This window comes from Acanthochromis polyacanthus, chromosome 23 (assembly GCF_021347895.1).
Source record: "Acanthochromis polyacanthus isolate Apoly-LR-REF ecotype Palm Island chromosome 23, KAUST_Apoly_ChrSc, whole genome shotgun sequence".
NCBI classification, from domain to species: Eukaryota; Metazoa; Chordata; class Actinopteri; family Pomacentridae; genus Acanthochromis; species Acanthochromis polyacanthus.
Genome location: NC_067135.1, coordinates 3,707,754 through 3,720,256, shown reverse-complemented (window position 1 = coordinate 3,720,256; position 12,503 = coordinate 3,707,754). Strand labels below are relative to the sequence as shown.

The 12,503-nt window shown below is 38.7% G+C and overlaps 2 protein-coding genes across 5 annotated transcripts in view; one reads left to right on the top strand and one right to left on the bottom strand.

Annotated features, from left to right (window-relative positions):
* sorcs2 (sortilin-related VPS10 domain containing receptor 2) overlaps positions 1-12,503 on the top strand; it is a 365,472-nt gene that overhangs the window by 204,957 nt on the left and 148,012 nt on the right. The window lies entirely within an intron of this gene.
* LOC110968011 (tripartite motif-containing protein 16-like) lies at positions 7,908-9,814 on the bottom strand. The gene is given in 2 exon segments (XM_022217806.2): positions 7,908-8,286; positions 8,289-9,814. Coding segments are annotated over 2 exon segments (1,689 nt in total). The 5' UTR covers positions 9,787-9,814; the 3' UTR covers positions 7,908-8,095.

The window sequence follows — 12,503 nt, the reverse complement described above, 5'->3', positions numbered from 1 at the left end:
TTTGGTGGCCAGGTTAACACACTGAGCTCTTGGTCATGTTCCTCGAGCCAAATGGCTGCTGCCACTGTGGAGTCCTGGAGGGTAAATGTCAAAGTGACACGGCTTGAGGGTTCCCAGTTGAACTTTGTATTGTAAGAAAAAGTGATATTAATTTCAAATGTCAGTGGTTTTAATGCTGTTTTGAACAAAAAAAGTCAACAAAGTTCCATCAAGAATAAACAGAACAGTTGGCATTGTGAATAACTTAAAGTAGCATGACAACAGTTAGCTCATCAACTACCCTTACGACTATCACCAAGAGCTAAGAGCCACTTCTTCATGCAATCAGAAGTAAATCAAGGATTTAGATACAATAATGCCTCTTTCATTCTTCAGCTTTGCCCTAAAATAAGCCTTATTCCATTCCCAGCATCCCTGGTGAGGTGGGGTAATGGCATGACATAGAAGCCACTTCTGAATAATTGATTGTTGCCTCCAGAGGGGACGGGCGTGTTTTTGTCGGGAAGAGTTGAGATTCAGAGCCAGACATGCTATTGTCCCGAAAAACTTGGCGTGACCCTCCCTTTGCTTCACACCCATATCTCCCTCTGCGCTTCCTTTCTAAGCCTGTTAAGCAAAAGGCAGCAAGACAAAAACAGATGCAAGGTTACAGTCTTAAGGCATAGAAAACTGGAACAATGACTTAATTAGAGTTTAAATTGTTGCTGTACAATTAAATTGAAAACAAGAGAGAAATGTAGAAGCAAAAGCTGTCAGCCTTAACCTGCCGCTGCAAACTTGTGTTAGCATAAATAAACGATGTGACACCGTTTAATGCACTCCTAACGCTCTCCGAACAGCTGTCCTGAGTGCAGCTCTGAGCCATTAACCTTTCTTGAAGAGTGGTTAAGTGACATTCTGTGGAACTTTTTTTGTCTCAAGTACCAGTTTTAAATATTTGCAAGTGTGGGTTAAGTAGAGGTCAAAAATCCCCCATCCATTCACAAATGGCTGGTGGAGAAACTTTTCTGTTTGGAACATGGAGGGTGATTTGGTGAACTGGAATAATTTGTTCTTGGGTGTGGAATTTTTTAGTGCCTTTTGCCATCATTTATTCACACAAAAAGTCCTCTGAGCCACACATATCCACCAATGCAGTCCAGTACCAAAAGTGGCAGCTTTCGATGTTTGTATCTCTTTCATCGCTTTCCTTTTGACCAAAGAAACATTCATCAAGTGGATTTTCACCAATTCTTTACTTAAGTGGAAGAACTTCTGTTTATATAGTGTGTGTTTGTGTGCATAAAATGTATTTTACAATGACCATTTGTTGGGGAAGAAGCTGCAATTGGAAAATAGTTACCAGAGTAATGTACACCCCCTGTCAAAAGTTTGGAGACACTTTCTCATTCAAATAAATTAGAACCCGTCTCAAAACTTTTGACAGGGGGTGTAATTACCATTTTGTTCTTTTTAAAACCTCTAACGATGCCTTCCTTTCTAGACCAGTCAGGATCAACTTTATCTGTTGACACTTCAGCTACTTCCCATTTGTTTTACTGTCCGCTTGTTTTTCTCACTTGCATTCCTTTAGTTTCTTTTGGCAATAACATTATATGAAGTCCAAATGGAAGAGCTTGTTGCAGAAAGACGGCAATGTTCAAAGTTTGGAAACTATAATTCTTCATGATTGTGGGCAGATGTAAGTTCTTCAGCACGACCCTTGAAAACAAAAATACTGAATAGTCATTGAGAAATTAGCTTAACTTAAGTGATTGGTACTGACAGCAGCTCACCCAGAGGCAGATTGTGTTGGTTTTACTTCATTTGTACAATCATGACAATAATAAATGCTAAAAAAAATAAAGCTGATGGACACGTTTATCAATCAGATGCTGTTTCACTTGCAATCATTTTCTGTTTCGTGTCATAAAAAATGTGATATAATCACACTGGACAAGTTGGATGAGGATCAGGAATGTACAATCAGGCTGGTGCATTACATTTGAAACCAGTCCGTCCAGGATTTTGCAGACCTTTTTTGATTGTTGTGGCCTGAAATGCCTGAATTTGGGGTGATTCGTCTGGTCTGTGGTCCACTCATTTCAGCCGTTCTCCTAATACGTTTTGCGGTAGAAAAGTGTTTGTCAATGGATGAGTTTCATTTGGACTCCACCACAATACTGCACGGGTGCGAAACAGCTTACCTCCGCTTTCTTAAAGAACATCAGGGAATTGTTTTGCACCGTCTTTAGCAGTGATTTTTGTTGGTGAATGCGAGACATTAGAATCGGACATGTCTGCATCTTCAAACCATAAACAAGGAAGTGAATTCGATGACGTACGTGCGTTACGTTTGTGCTGGGGACTGCTATGATAGTGGAAGGCTGGCCAAAGTTGTGGAAAAGTTGCGGTGATTGGACAAAATTGCACGGTCACGCAGAATTCACGGGGATTGGTTGAATTTGCATCAAATGTTGAATTCCTGGAGGGGCTGTGTAGCATTCTGGTGTCTTTCAATGGCGGTTCTGTGGATCTGCTGCCTTCAGGGGCTGCAGGGGTTTATTGTCCTGAAGCTTTTCATATAACACAAAGCAGACATTGACAACAGCTTCTGTAAGTATTGATGCATCGATAAATCCACGCTGATTAACCTTCCTTAGCCACATTAAATAGATATAATAGATTTGAAGCATTATTCCATTGGCTCTGAGCATTTTGTTTGCACCTGTGGCAGCAGATTGTCGCAGAACCAGGGACTATTCTTGGTTCAAAGTCTTTTCACCAATTTCCACCGCAACAACAGCTCGCTTTCTGCTGCCTCCTTTGAATACTTGTTTGCACCTTTTCTCCCACCTGTGCTGCACTTGAATGCAGCGCAAAGTGAATTTCACGGTCAGGAAAAAAGCTCTCAGAGTGCCGCCAGAACCCATCAACTCCTAACATGTACTGCCAGGAGATACGGGGATGCACGCTAAATATTAGCCCTGACAGGAAGGGAGAGGCAATTTGTAACTCAGCACTGGAGGAGATGACCAGAGCTGACTGCAGCACATCTGATCCTTAATAACGGGTTAATATCCGCTTTTTCTGCCATTTAATATACATAAATCTTCTTCATCAGCACTGATATCATGGAAGTTCTTATCAGTTGCGCTGCTGCATGTAATATTTTCATGAGGAGATGGATAGCAAGTATTGCCTACAGCGCTGCCTGTGCGGTGCAAAAGTTCTCTACATGTTGATAACAGAGTAGTGGCAGCTTGTAGGTAGTGAGGCAAAGCATGAAAGAGAAAGAAATATGACCCTCGTACACAAAGATCCCTCCGCAGATCAGACAAAGTGTGATGAGCTCGCTTTTTCTGTGGAACTCGTGCAGCTATGGGGAACAGAAAGAGCTTTTGTCGATGTTTGGCCTCAGCTTAAATGTGTCTGTTCATTCCTATGCAAAGGAGAGAGAGAGATGGAGGGAGGTAGATGGGAAAAGGAGGCTGGAAACATTTCCCAGCAGTGCTGACGAGTGCAGGCTGTGGTTCTGTGTGGGGTTCAGGCTGCGTCACATATTTACCAGGATTATCACGGAGCTCGGTGCCAGCAAACACAATTTGGGAGTAAATGACAGACGGATGAGGTGGCGGCTCGAGAAGACTGTGGGGGACACAGCGGGGGCCTTTGTGTGGGGTTTCTATGTTCTCCCGGGTGCTCTGGCAGTTGGAGGTCTAAATTGGGCGTAGACGTCAGGATTGATGGTTGTGTTTTAGTCCAACATGTCCAGGACATACCCTGCCCCTCAGCTACTGTCAGCTAGGATAAAGTCCAGCTCCCCTCTACAGGCTAAAGCAGGTATAACTAATGGATGCATGGATGACAGGTGTATGAAATCTGTTCTATCAGTGAAGGAGTAAATCAGTGGTTCTCAAACTTTTTCTGTCAAGCCTTACTACAGAGGACAAAAAACTTCCCAGCAATAACTTTGTATATATACAAAGTTTACACCCCCTGTCAAAAGTTTTGGGACATGTTCTCATTTATTTGAATGAGAAAGTGTCCTAAAACTTTTGACAGGGGGTGAATTGCTTTTATATTAAACATGAATATGCAGGGCTGTGTTATTGCATCATATTATTTGATCAAGCTGTAAAAACCGTGGAACATATTCTGTTATCTTCTTGCAAAATGACTCATACATGCATGAAAGTATTCATGTCTTTCATGAAGAACTGATCAGTATCGTGGTGCACGTAACGGCTTTGTTTACATTTTGTTTGGAGTTCAGACTTCAATCAATCTGTAGGAACGGAACTCCGTCGTAAGTCGAGGACACCCTGCATTGCTGTGCACCGCAAAAAACAGACCGACATTAAAACAGTAGTTCAGCTAATTAGTTCTACGCAGATGGACATTTTCCTTCCAGTCGCTTGCACCCCTCTTGTCATGCCTCTGCGCTCCTCTAGGGGTCGCACCCCACACTTTGAGAAACACTGGAGTAGATGAACACGTCTATGTTATGAATGTGCTCTGGAATTTAAGGCTGCAACTGAACAGTCAGTTTTCCGTGTGTGTGTGTGTTGTTTTTTTTTTGCCGTCTTTACATTCTCATTGCGTTTCCTTTGTCTTCATGTCATCCTCTGTCATTTCCTGAGGTGAGATAAAGTTTACGTCCTCACTTTATAATCCACTGCTCACATGTTTGATTCCCAAAGTGGCTGACTGACTGATTGATTAGTTGTTTGTCTAAGTTGCCCGCAGTTCCTCCTTAGTTAGCTTCCACCGCTGCGACTGATTGACAAGTGGACACTCTGAAACTAATTGGGTTCGGCGGTAATGCTCCGATATGATTGGCAGAGGTGTTGCTATTGGCAACGGGCTCTTATCAAATTCAGAAGGAATTACAGGGTTTGTCATGCTCTTCAGAGACATGTGATGTCCCGCTGACTAAGGAGCTGTATATTTATTATAAGGAGCTTGACTCTCATCAAACTGACAGGTCCAGCGGCTGGTAATTGCACTCGGTTATTTAGTTATTTATTTTTTAAAAATGCAGAAAGCACCTCAAAGATGCTGGAAATAGAGTTTCTGCTGAGAAATATGACTTATAGAAAACACTTAGAAGTATAAGTGACGTTTTTCAGTAAAATGTAGACCAACAACCAGCCCGATGTGGCATGTTTGTGTACTTCAATAAGCCTGAATGTTTCTGACAACACAGAGAAATACATCAGAGTAACAATCCTGAGTGGCTGAAAAACTGAATTCACAGCAAAACATCAGCTACAGTACGCTGTAAAAATAAATCTGTAAAAAAGTGTGAAAGTTTGGCAGAGAAGTGAGAAATTAAATCACTATGGAATGCTGGAACATTCAAAAACTGTCAAAACTGTGAAAACAATGACAAATATTGGTAAAATTAGGTAATTCTGTGGTCACACATTATAAAATTATAAAAAACACTCTTTTTTGTTTTTTTAGTGGACACTATATTTTTTCTTCTTTCTTAAATAGATAAAAAATATATATTTTTCAGTCCTTCATATACACATTTTTCTTTCAAATAATTACAAAAAGCTGTACAGCAATTATATTTCCTGAAAAAGCATAATAACGAATTACTATTTGCAAAAATACAGATTTTTTTGGATGTCAACACTATTTTGTTTGTCTTTTTGATAGTCAATATGTAAATTTCTGAGATTTTGCACAAATCAAGGAAAAACTGATTCTCATATACATATTTTTCTTTCAGATAATTGCAAATATCAGTAAAATATTTGAATTTGCTAATTTAAAGACAGTGAAAACATCTAATTTTACAATCAAATTTAGCAAATTGTTGTCTGTAAAAAGACAAATATGTACAGTATTTACAGTTTTATGTGTCTTTTGATTTTATTTGAAATTGTCAACATTACGAATCACAATAGTCACAATAGAATATTTGTGACTTTATTAGATATTATTTTTAAATTAACAAATTATTGAAAATCTGTAAAAATAACAGTCAAAAATGTATGATTTTGTAGCCCTTTATATGAATATTTTTCTTCCCAATATTGGCAAATGTCAGTAAAATAATTGCATTTGCTAATTTAAATACAGTAAAAAAAAATACAATCAAATGTAGTAAATGAGCAATTTGTTATCTGTAAAAATATAGATTTTTAAATTTTTTTTTTTTACAATTAATATGCTTTTTTCCTGGCAATAATTAAGAAACATTTTTAACGTTTCTATTTTTTCCACAAAAAAACATGTTCAAACATTTCCCAAAAGTGTTGAAAATGTGGACATCAGAAATTTCGGTGTGAAAATATATATATTTTTCACAGTCTTTCAAACTCTGAAAATTTGCAAAACCTTCAGGAAGAAAATTCCAGTAGTTCCTTAAGTATTTCCCTTGAAAATTTTATTTTTAAGAAATCCCCCAAATTTGGCAAGAAAATTTTTGTAAATATTTTCAAAAAATTAATAAAAATGTTCCCAAAAATCTTGAAAATATCTAAAGTGATTCCATATATATCAGTAAAGCTTGTAATGTTTTCTTAAAGAGCATTCACAAAAAACAAACAAAATCCAGCGAAATTCACTCATTTTTATGTGAATGTTCTTAAGAAACATTTTTAACATTTGTTTTTTCCACCAAAAAATGTTCAAAGATTTCCCAAAAATGTTGAAAATGAAAGTTTTAAACTTTAATTCCACAATAAATCTAATTAAAGCTTTCAAAGAGTTGAGACTTCTAATAATGAAATTACATCAAATCATAAAATATGTCATTTTCTGTTGCCAGCAGGTGGCGCTATGACTGTGGGTGGATATTAGCATGTAGATGTGATCAGGGCAGGACTCTGGTCAAACATGTAAAATTTGATTGAAGCATGTACAGGGGAGTTAGGCGTCACTTCCTGTTTTATGGTGAAGCATCAAAGCCCTTTGACTGTTGTGGAAGATTTTAATAACTTTTCATCGTTAAGGCCTGATGTATAAATGGGTCAAATCTGAGGTGTCTTGGAGTGAAACCCTGGTAAGTTTTGTTAAAATGAGACACTTTCTGATACAACTGAAGGAACATTAACCCCTTTAATACAGTTTACAGGAGAAAAAATGACAAAAATATCAAATATAGAATAGTCATTTCAATGTATAATTAGAGCATCAATGACAGAATCCAGGCGCTGTTCATTTATTGTTGTTTATTTGCAGATTAACATGAAGCTGAATCACAAGTCTGTTGGCAGTTTAGAAGCAAAACAAAATGTAACAAATCACCAAGTTGGATTACTAAATGACTACTGACTGCAATAAAATATCATTGATGTTGACCAGAAAATCCACAATAAATACAAATCCAACACATTCTGTACAAATATTCCTGAGAAAGAGAAATGAATGCACTAATAAAAAGGTGTTTTTCCTTCACCTCAGCTGGTTTCTTAAATGCATCACTAACATGAGGTTGAAGAAACATAAATTCAAATCAGATTCAGAGGACATTAGAAGTCATTCACTGTTACATTTTCATTCAAATCTTATGTTGCAAAATAGTTTCTCATCATCATTTCTGAGAAGGTAAAATGTGAAAATAGAGAAGTATTCAAAATAAAATGCAAAGAATAAAATGTGAATTTAGTGATTTCATGTATCAAACTGATGCAGATGTTTAAATGTTTCTCCTGTAAAAAAATTGTGCCACTCAAAAAAACAAAACAAAACAAAAAAAACACAACAACAACTGGTTGTTCATCAACAATAATCTCAGCTCAATCAATAGAATAGATGAAACTATGGATTACAGGACTTCAGCTAATGATTATTTCATGATGATTATTTTCTCTGTCAATCATTTTGATTGTAAAATACTAAAACAAAGAAACATTTGAATCCCCCACTGCTCAACAATTCAACAGTTTGAATCTAAAACCCCCAAAAACATTCAGTTTCTGATCAGACATGAAAAAAAATCAAGAAAAGTTTCAAAAGCTGAAAACAGATTTTTAAAAAATGACTGAAACATTTAAGAATGAATCAGCTCCATCGTCATGTGACTAATTAATGCTGCAACTATGATGAACTTAAATCAGGGCTGAATATGAACCGACCCTCAGACACTGGAGTTACTCTATTTGAGTTGAAGAAACTCTGCAGTGTCTCCATATCCGAAAAGAAAAAATAAATAGCCTGAAAACTGAACTCCAGCATGTATGGGCTCAGTGAATGTGGTCTGGACTCTGTGGAGGAGAGTCATGGTTTTAGAGACGCTGTAAAAAGACAGAATACCTGCTCTGTGATCCAGATAGACTCCGATTCTGGAGGACTGAGGACCAGAGACGGGAGTTTTAGTGTTGTGCCAAAAAAATAACCGTTGGTACCACGATATAAAGCCCAAGATTTATTATTGAATCCAAATCCACATTCATCTGAGTATGCTTTTCTGCAGATATTCTTGTATGCGACTGCTACATAAACTCCTTCTCCACTCTCCTCCACCTCCCAGTAACAACGTCCAGTCAGACTCTCTTTACTCAGGACCCGACAACATTCGGTGAATCTGTGTGGATGATCAGGATAATGGTCAGGTTGAAACATGAATGTAACTTTTCTGTTCCCCTCAGATAATAACAGCTTTCTGTTTGCTGTGTTTGGATCCAGAGTGATTTCTCTTGAATAGTTTAAGAACTCATCTCTGGTCTTTGGTTCTGGTTGTGGCAGTAGAACATCCACTTCAGTGATTGCCAGTGAGATGTTTGTCCACGCGTCCCACAGAATGTTCAGTATTTTATCTCTGAGCTCTTTCACAGCTGCTGTCACGTCCTCAAAGTGTCTCCAAGGACGGATGATGTCGTTGGATGAGGGTTTGGACTCACTGAGTGCTGACACTGAGGGGTAGTTGTGGAGGAACTGGTTGTGATCTGATGTATCTGAGAACTGCTTCAGTTCAGCGTCTTTCCTCTTCAGATCTCTGATCTCCTGCTCCAGCTTCTCCTCAAGCTCTTTGACTCGTCTCTCTTCGATCTTCTGCTGGGATCTGATCTGCTGCTCCACATCTCGCCGTCTGTTCTGGAGGAGATGGATCATCTGGGTGAACATCTCCTCACTGTCCTCCACTGTTTTATCAGCAGAGACTTTGATGTCCTTCAGCTCCTGTTGAAGCAGCTTCACATCTTTCTGTCTGTCCTGGATTCTCTGCTGGACGTTCAGTCGACTCACCTCTAGCTCCTTCTGCCTCTTCATCCTTTCTACTGCTGCTGAGACGGTTTCATGGCCTTTATGTTCATACATTGTGCAGAGATAACAGATCAACTGTTGATCAGTGAGACAGAAATTCGCCATCATCTTATCGTGACGAGAGCAGATGTTCTCCTGGAGATTCTTGGAGGGCTCCACCAGCTGGTGTTTCTTTAATGGAGGTGAATCATAGTGAGGTCGGAGGTGAATTTCACAATAAGAGGCCAAACAGACCAGACAGGACTTGACAGCCTTCATCTTCCTCCCAGTGCAGACGTCACAGGACACATCTTCAGATCCAGCATAGCAGTGATCATCAGCAGCAGCTTGGAGTCCAGTCTTCTTCAGATCCTCCACTAACTCTGCTAACATGACATTTTTCTGCAGGACAGGCCTCAGTGTGAAAATCTTCCTGCACTGAGGGCAGCTGTAGATTCTTTTCCCATCCTCTCCATCCCAGTGTGTTTTAATACAGTCCATGCAGTAGCTGTGTCCACAGGAAGTAGAGACCGGATCCTTCAGTAGATCCAGACAGATGGAACAAGAGAATTTCTCTGAATCCAGCTGATTTCTTTGCTGCGCCATTTCTCCTCTCGTTCACACAGACTGTTTGTGTTTGACTTCCTCGTACCTGAGACTAGTCTGAGCTCTGATCTACACATCATGTGTTCCTGCAGTGAATGATTCCTGTCAGCTTCTTACAGCTGTCATCAGAGTTCAGATCTGAAGGGGAAGAACCAGGAAAGGTGTTGAAATGTGAGCTGCTGTTTTTGTAAAGCAGGAAGAAGAAGTACATTATCAGGTTGAGCTTCATTCCAGGAATCTTTTTACAGCAGAGCTCATTTCTCATTTAACTCTTAGACGGCAGTTTAACCCTCCTGTTGTCTTCATTTACCAAAAAATGTTGTTTCCTGTCTGAAAAATATCCAAAAATTTAGCAAAAAAAATTCCACAAATTTCTGAAGATTTGGAAAACCTTCAGGAAGAAAATTCACGTAATTCCTTAAAAGTTTCCCTTTAAAACATTTTTATCAAAAAAAAAAACAACAAATTTGGCAAATATTTATATTTTATATTCTAAATATTTTCAAAATATGAGAAAAATCTTCCAGAAATGACTAAAAAAAATATCTAAAGTGATTCCATATATACTAGTAAAACTTCTAATATTTTCTTTAAGAACGTTCACATAAGAAGCAACCAAAATTCAGTGAAATTTGCTGGATTTTGGTAGATTTTTTTTGTGAATTTTCTTAACTGTGATTTAACAAAACAAGAAAAGTTTATAAAATAACAGTATTATTTTATTAACGGATTATTTTTAACAGTAAAAGTTCATGTTTTACAATTTAAAGTGGTATTTTTGGGTAGTCAATTCATCTCATTTCTCTAATTGTAGCTTAAATACTTAAAATTATATCGCTAATATGAAAACAGCTCTTACCTGTAATGTACAAGAATTGGAAAAAATCTATTTAAAAAAAAAACATATTTGTTTGAAATATCGCTACAACCTTGTTTGTGTGCTCTCTCGTGCTCAGTACCAGAACTAAATATGCTTCCTAACCCACATTTAACATCTTAATGAACACACAGTTAACAGAAAAAACCTTGATGTCCTTCAAGGGGAAGAGGCAAAACGGATACTAACCTATAAACAAGCAGCACAAATAGATTTTTACTGCTCTATCCTTGGCTGACGCCACATTTAGCGGACGTATGCGGGTGTCATTTGGTCTCATCCAGCATCTGATGCCTAAGTCTTTATTGCTCTAACGCTGATTGCACTCATCATAACACCCTCCGCCTCATTTGCACACTCTGACTCACTCTTTTCAAGGTGTTTTATTAGTGGGCAAGATCAGAAAATAGGATCTCATCGCCGAGCTTTTGATCTAATTTGCCTTTCTCTTTGGATTCGTCGCTTTTAAGGGCAACATTTTCATGAAGACGGGCATTTACTGAGCCTCTTTTTAAGTCGGTGAACGTCACCAAGTAGGACTCCTCCAGTGGCGTCAGGTACACGCTCCCTCCTCCTTTTGACCTCCTTCTTCCCCACTTATACAATCCACTTCAGAAAAAGTGAGCCGCTGAGTGTAATTTGATTGCCGCTCCATTCCCCTGATTTATTCCTCAAACAAAGGCTCCAGGCTGTATCAGTTTGTCTCATTGTCGTGTCACCAGAGGAAGCACATCAGCCTGTAGTTGACGGCGCGCCTCGCCTTTGTTAGCTGGTTTTTTAAAACCCGCAAAGCACCTTTTCTTCGCTGTGGGTGCCAGACGATGGAGCCGCTGAGAGAAATGAATAGCGGAGTCGAGGCAGGCGATAATAGTGTTTGTTTGATCAATTTCACATTTCTCTCCCTCTGGGCCTACTGTTGCTGTTGTTTGTCACTATATTTCAGCAGTAAGAGAGATACATTTCCCCTCAATGCAACCTCTGCGAACACAGGGCAGACTTTTTTATGTCGCTGTTATTGAGAAAACAGCGGTAGCTATTTACTGTAGTGTTCCATTTGAAGGATGAACTACACCTGCAGCCCGCTGTAGCAGTACTTCGGGTTCATTCACAGGTTTAAAGGTAGGCAAAGGAATCGAAAGATCAACCTGTTAGGAGGATTCTAAGGATGGAGAGGATTCTTCTTAAGTCCCCATCTGCACCACATCGTGTACACAAGCACTGTTGCTCCAGTATTCCTAGGAAGTGCATCCAAAACGTAGCCAGAGGGAAAACAAAGTCAGTTTGATGGATGGGAATGTAGCACAGGGCTCTGTTTGACCAAAAATATGACCAAAAATCTGTGAAGTGCAACTAAAAGGTTATATTTGGTGCACCGGTACACCTGACATTTAGCACACTGGCGGTTAAAATCACTTGGTTTCAATCAGAATGCCTTATTTCACTCCTTTCAAAGTCATTTTGGGCCTATATGAGTTTGTACTGCAGTAACTGAGTGGAGATTAAAGGCTTCTCTGTGCCCAGTGGCCTCATAGCACCTACTGAGATATTTACAGAACATCAGTCAGTTGTAGTTTCAGAAAAAAGACAAAAGAAAAAAAGTAACTACCACTGTAAAAAAGCCTGCATGAAACACTAAGATAAAGTAGCCAACACTATGCATTGAATTTATTGCAAAAAAATTAGCCAAAGTCTAGCTTCGAACAGTGCTTTTGCAACCAGAAGAGTGATATTCTGAATTTAAATGTTTAAAAAAACTCCAGCAGAAGCAGTGAGGAGTCAGAAATTATAATAAATTACTCATAATATGGTTAAAGAACAGCTGCCCTTTACTAACTTGAAG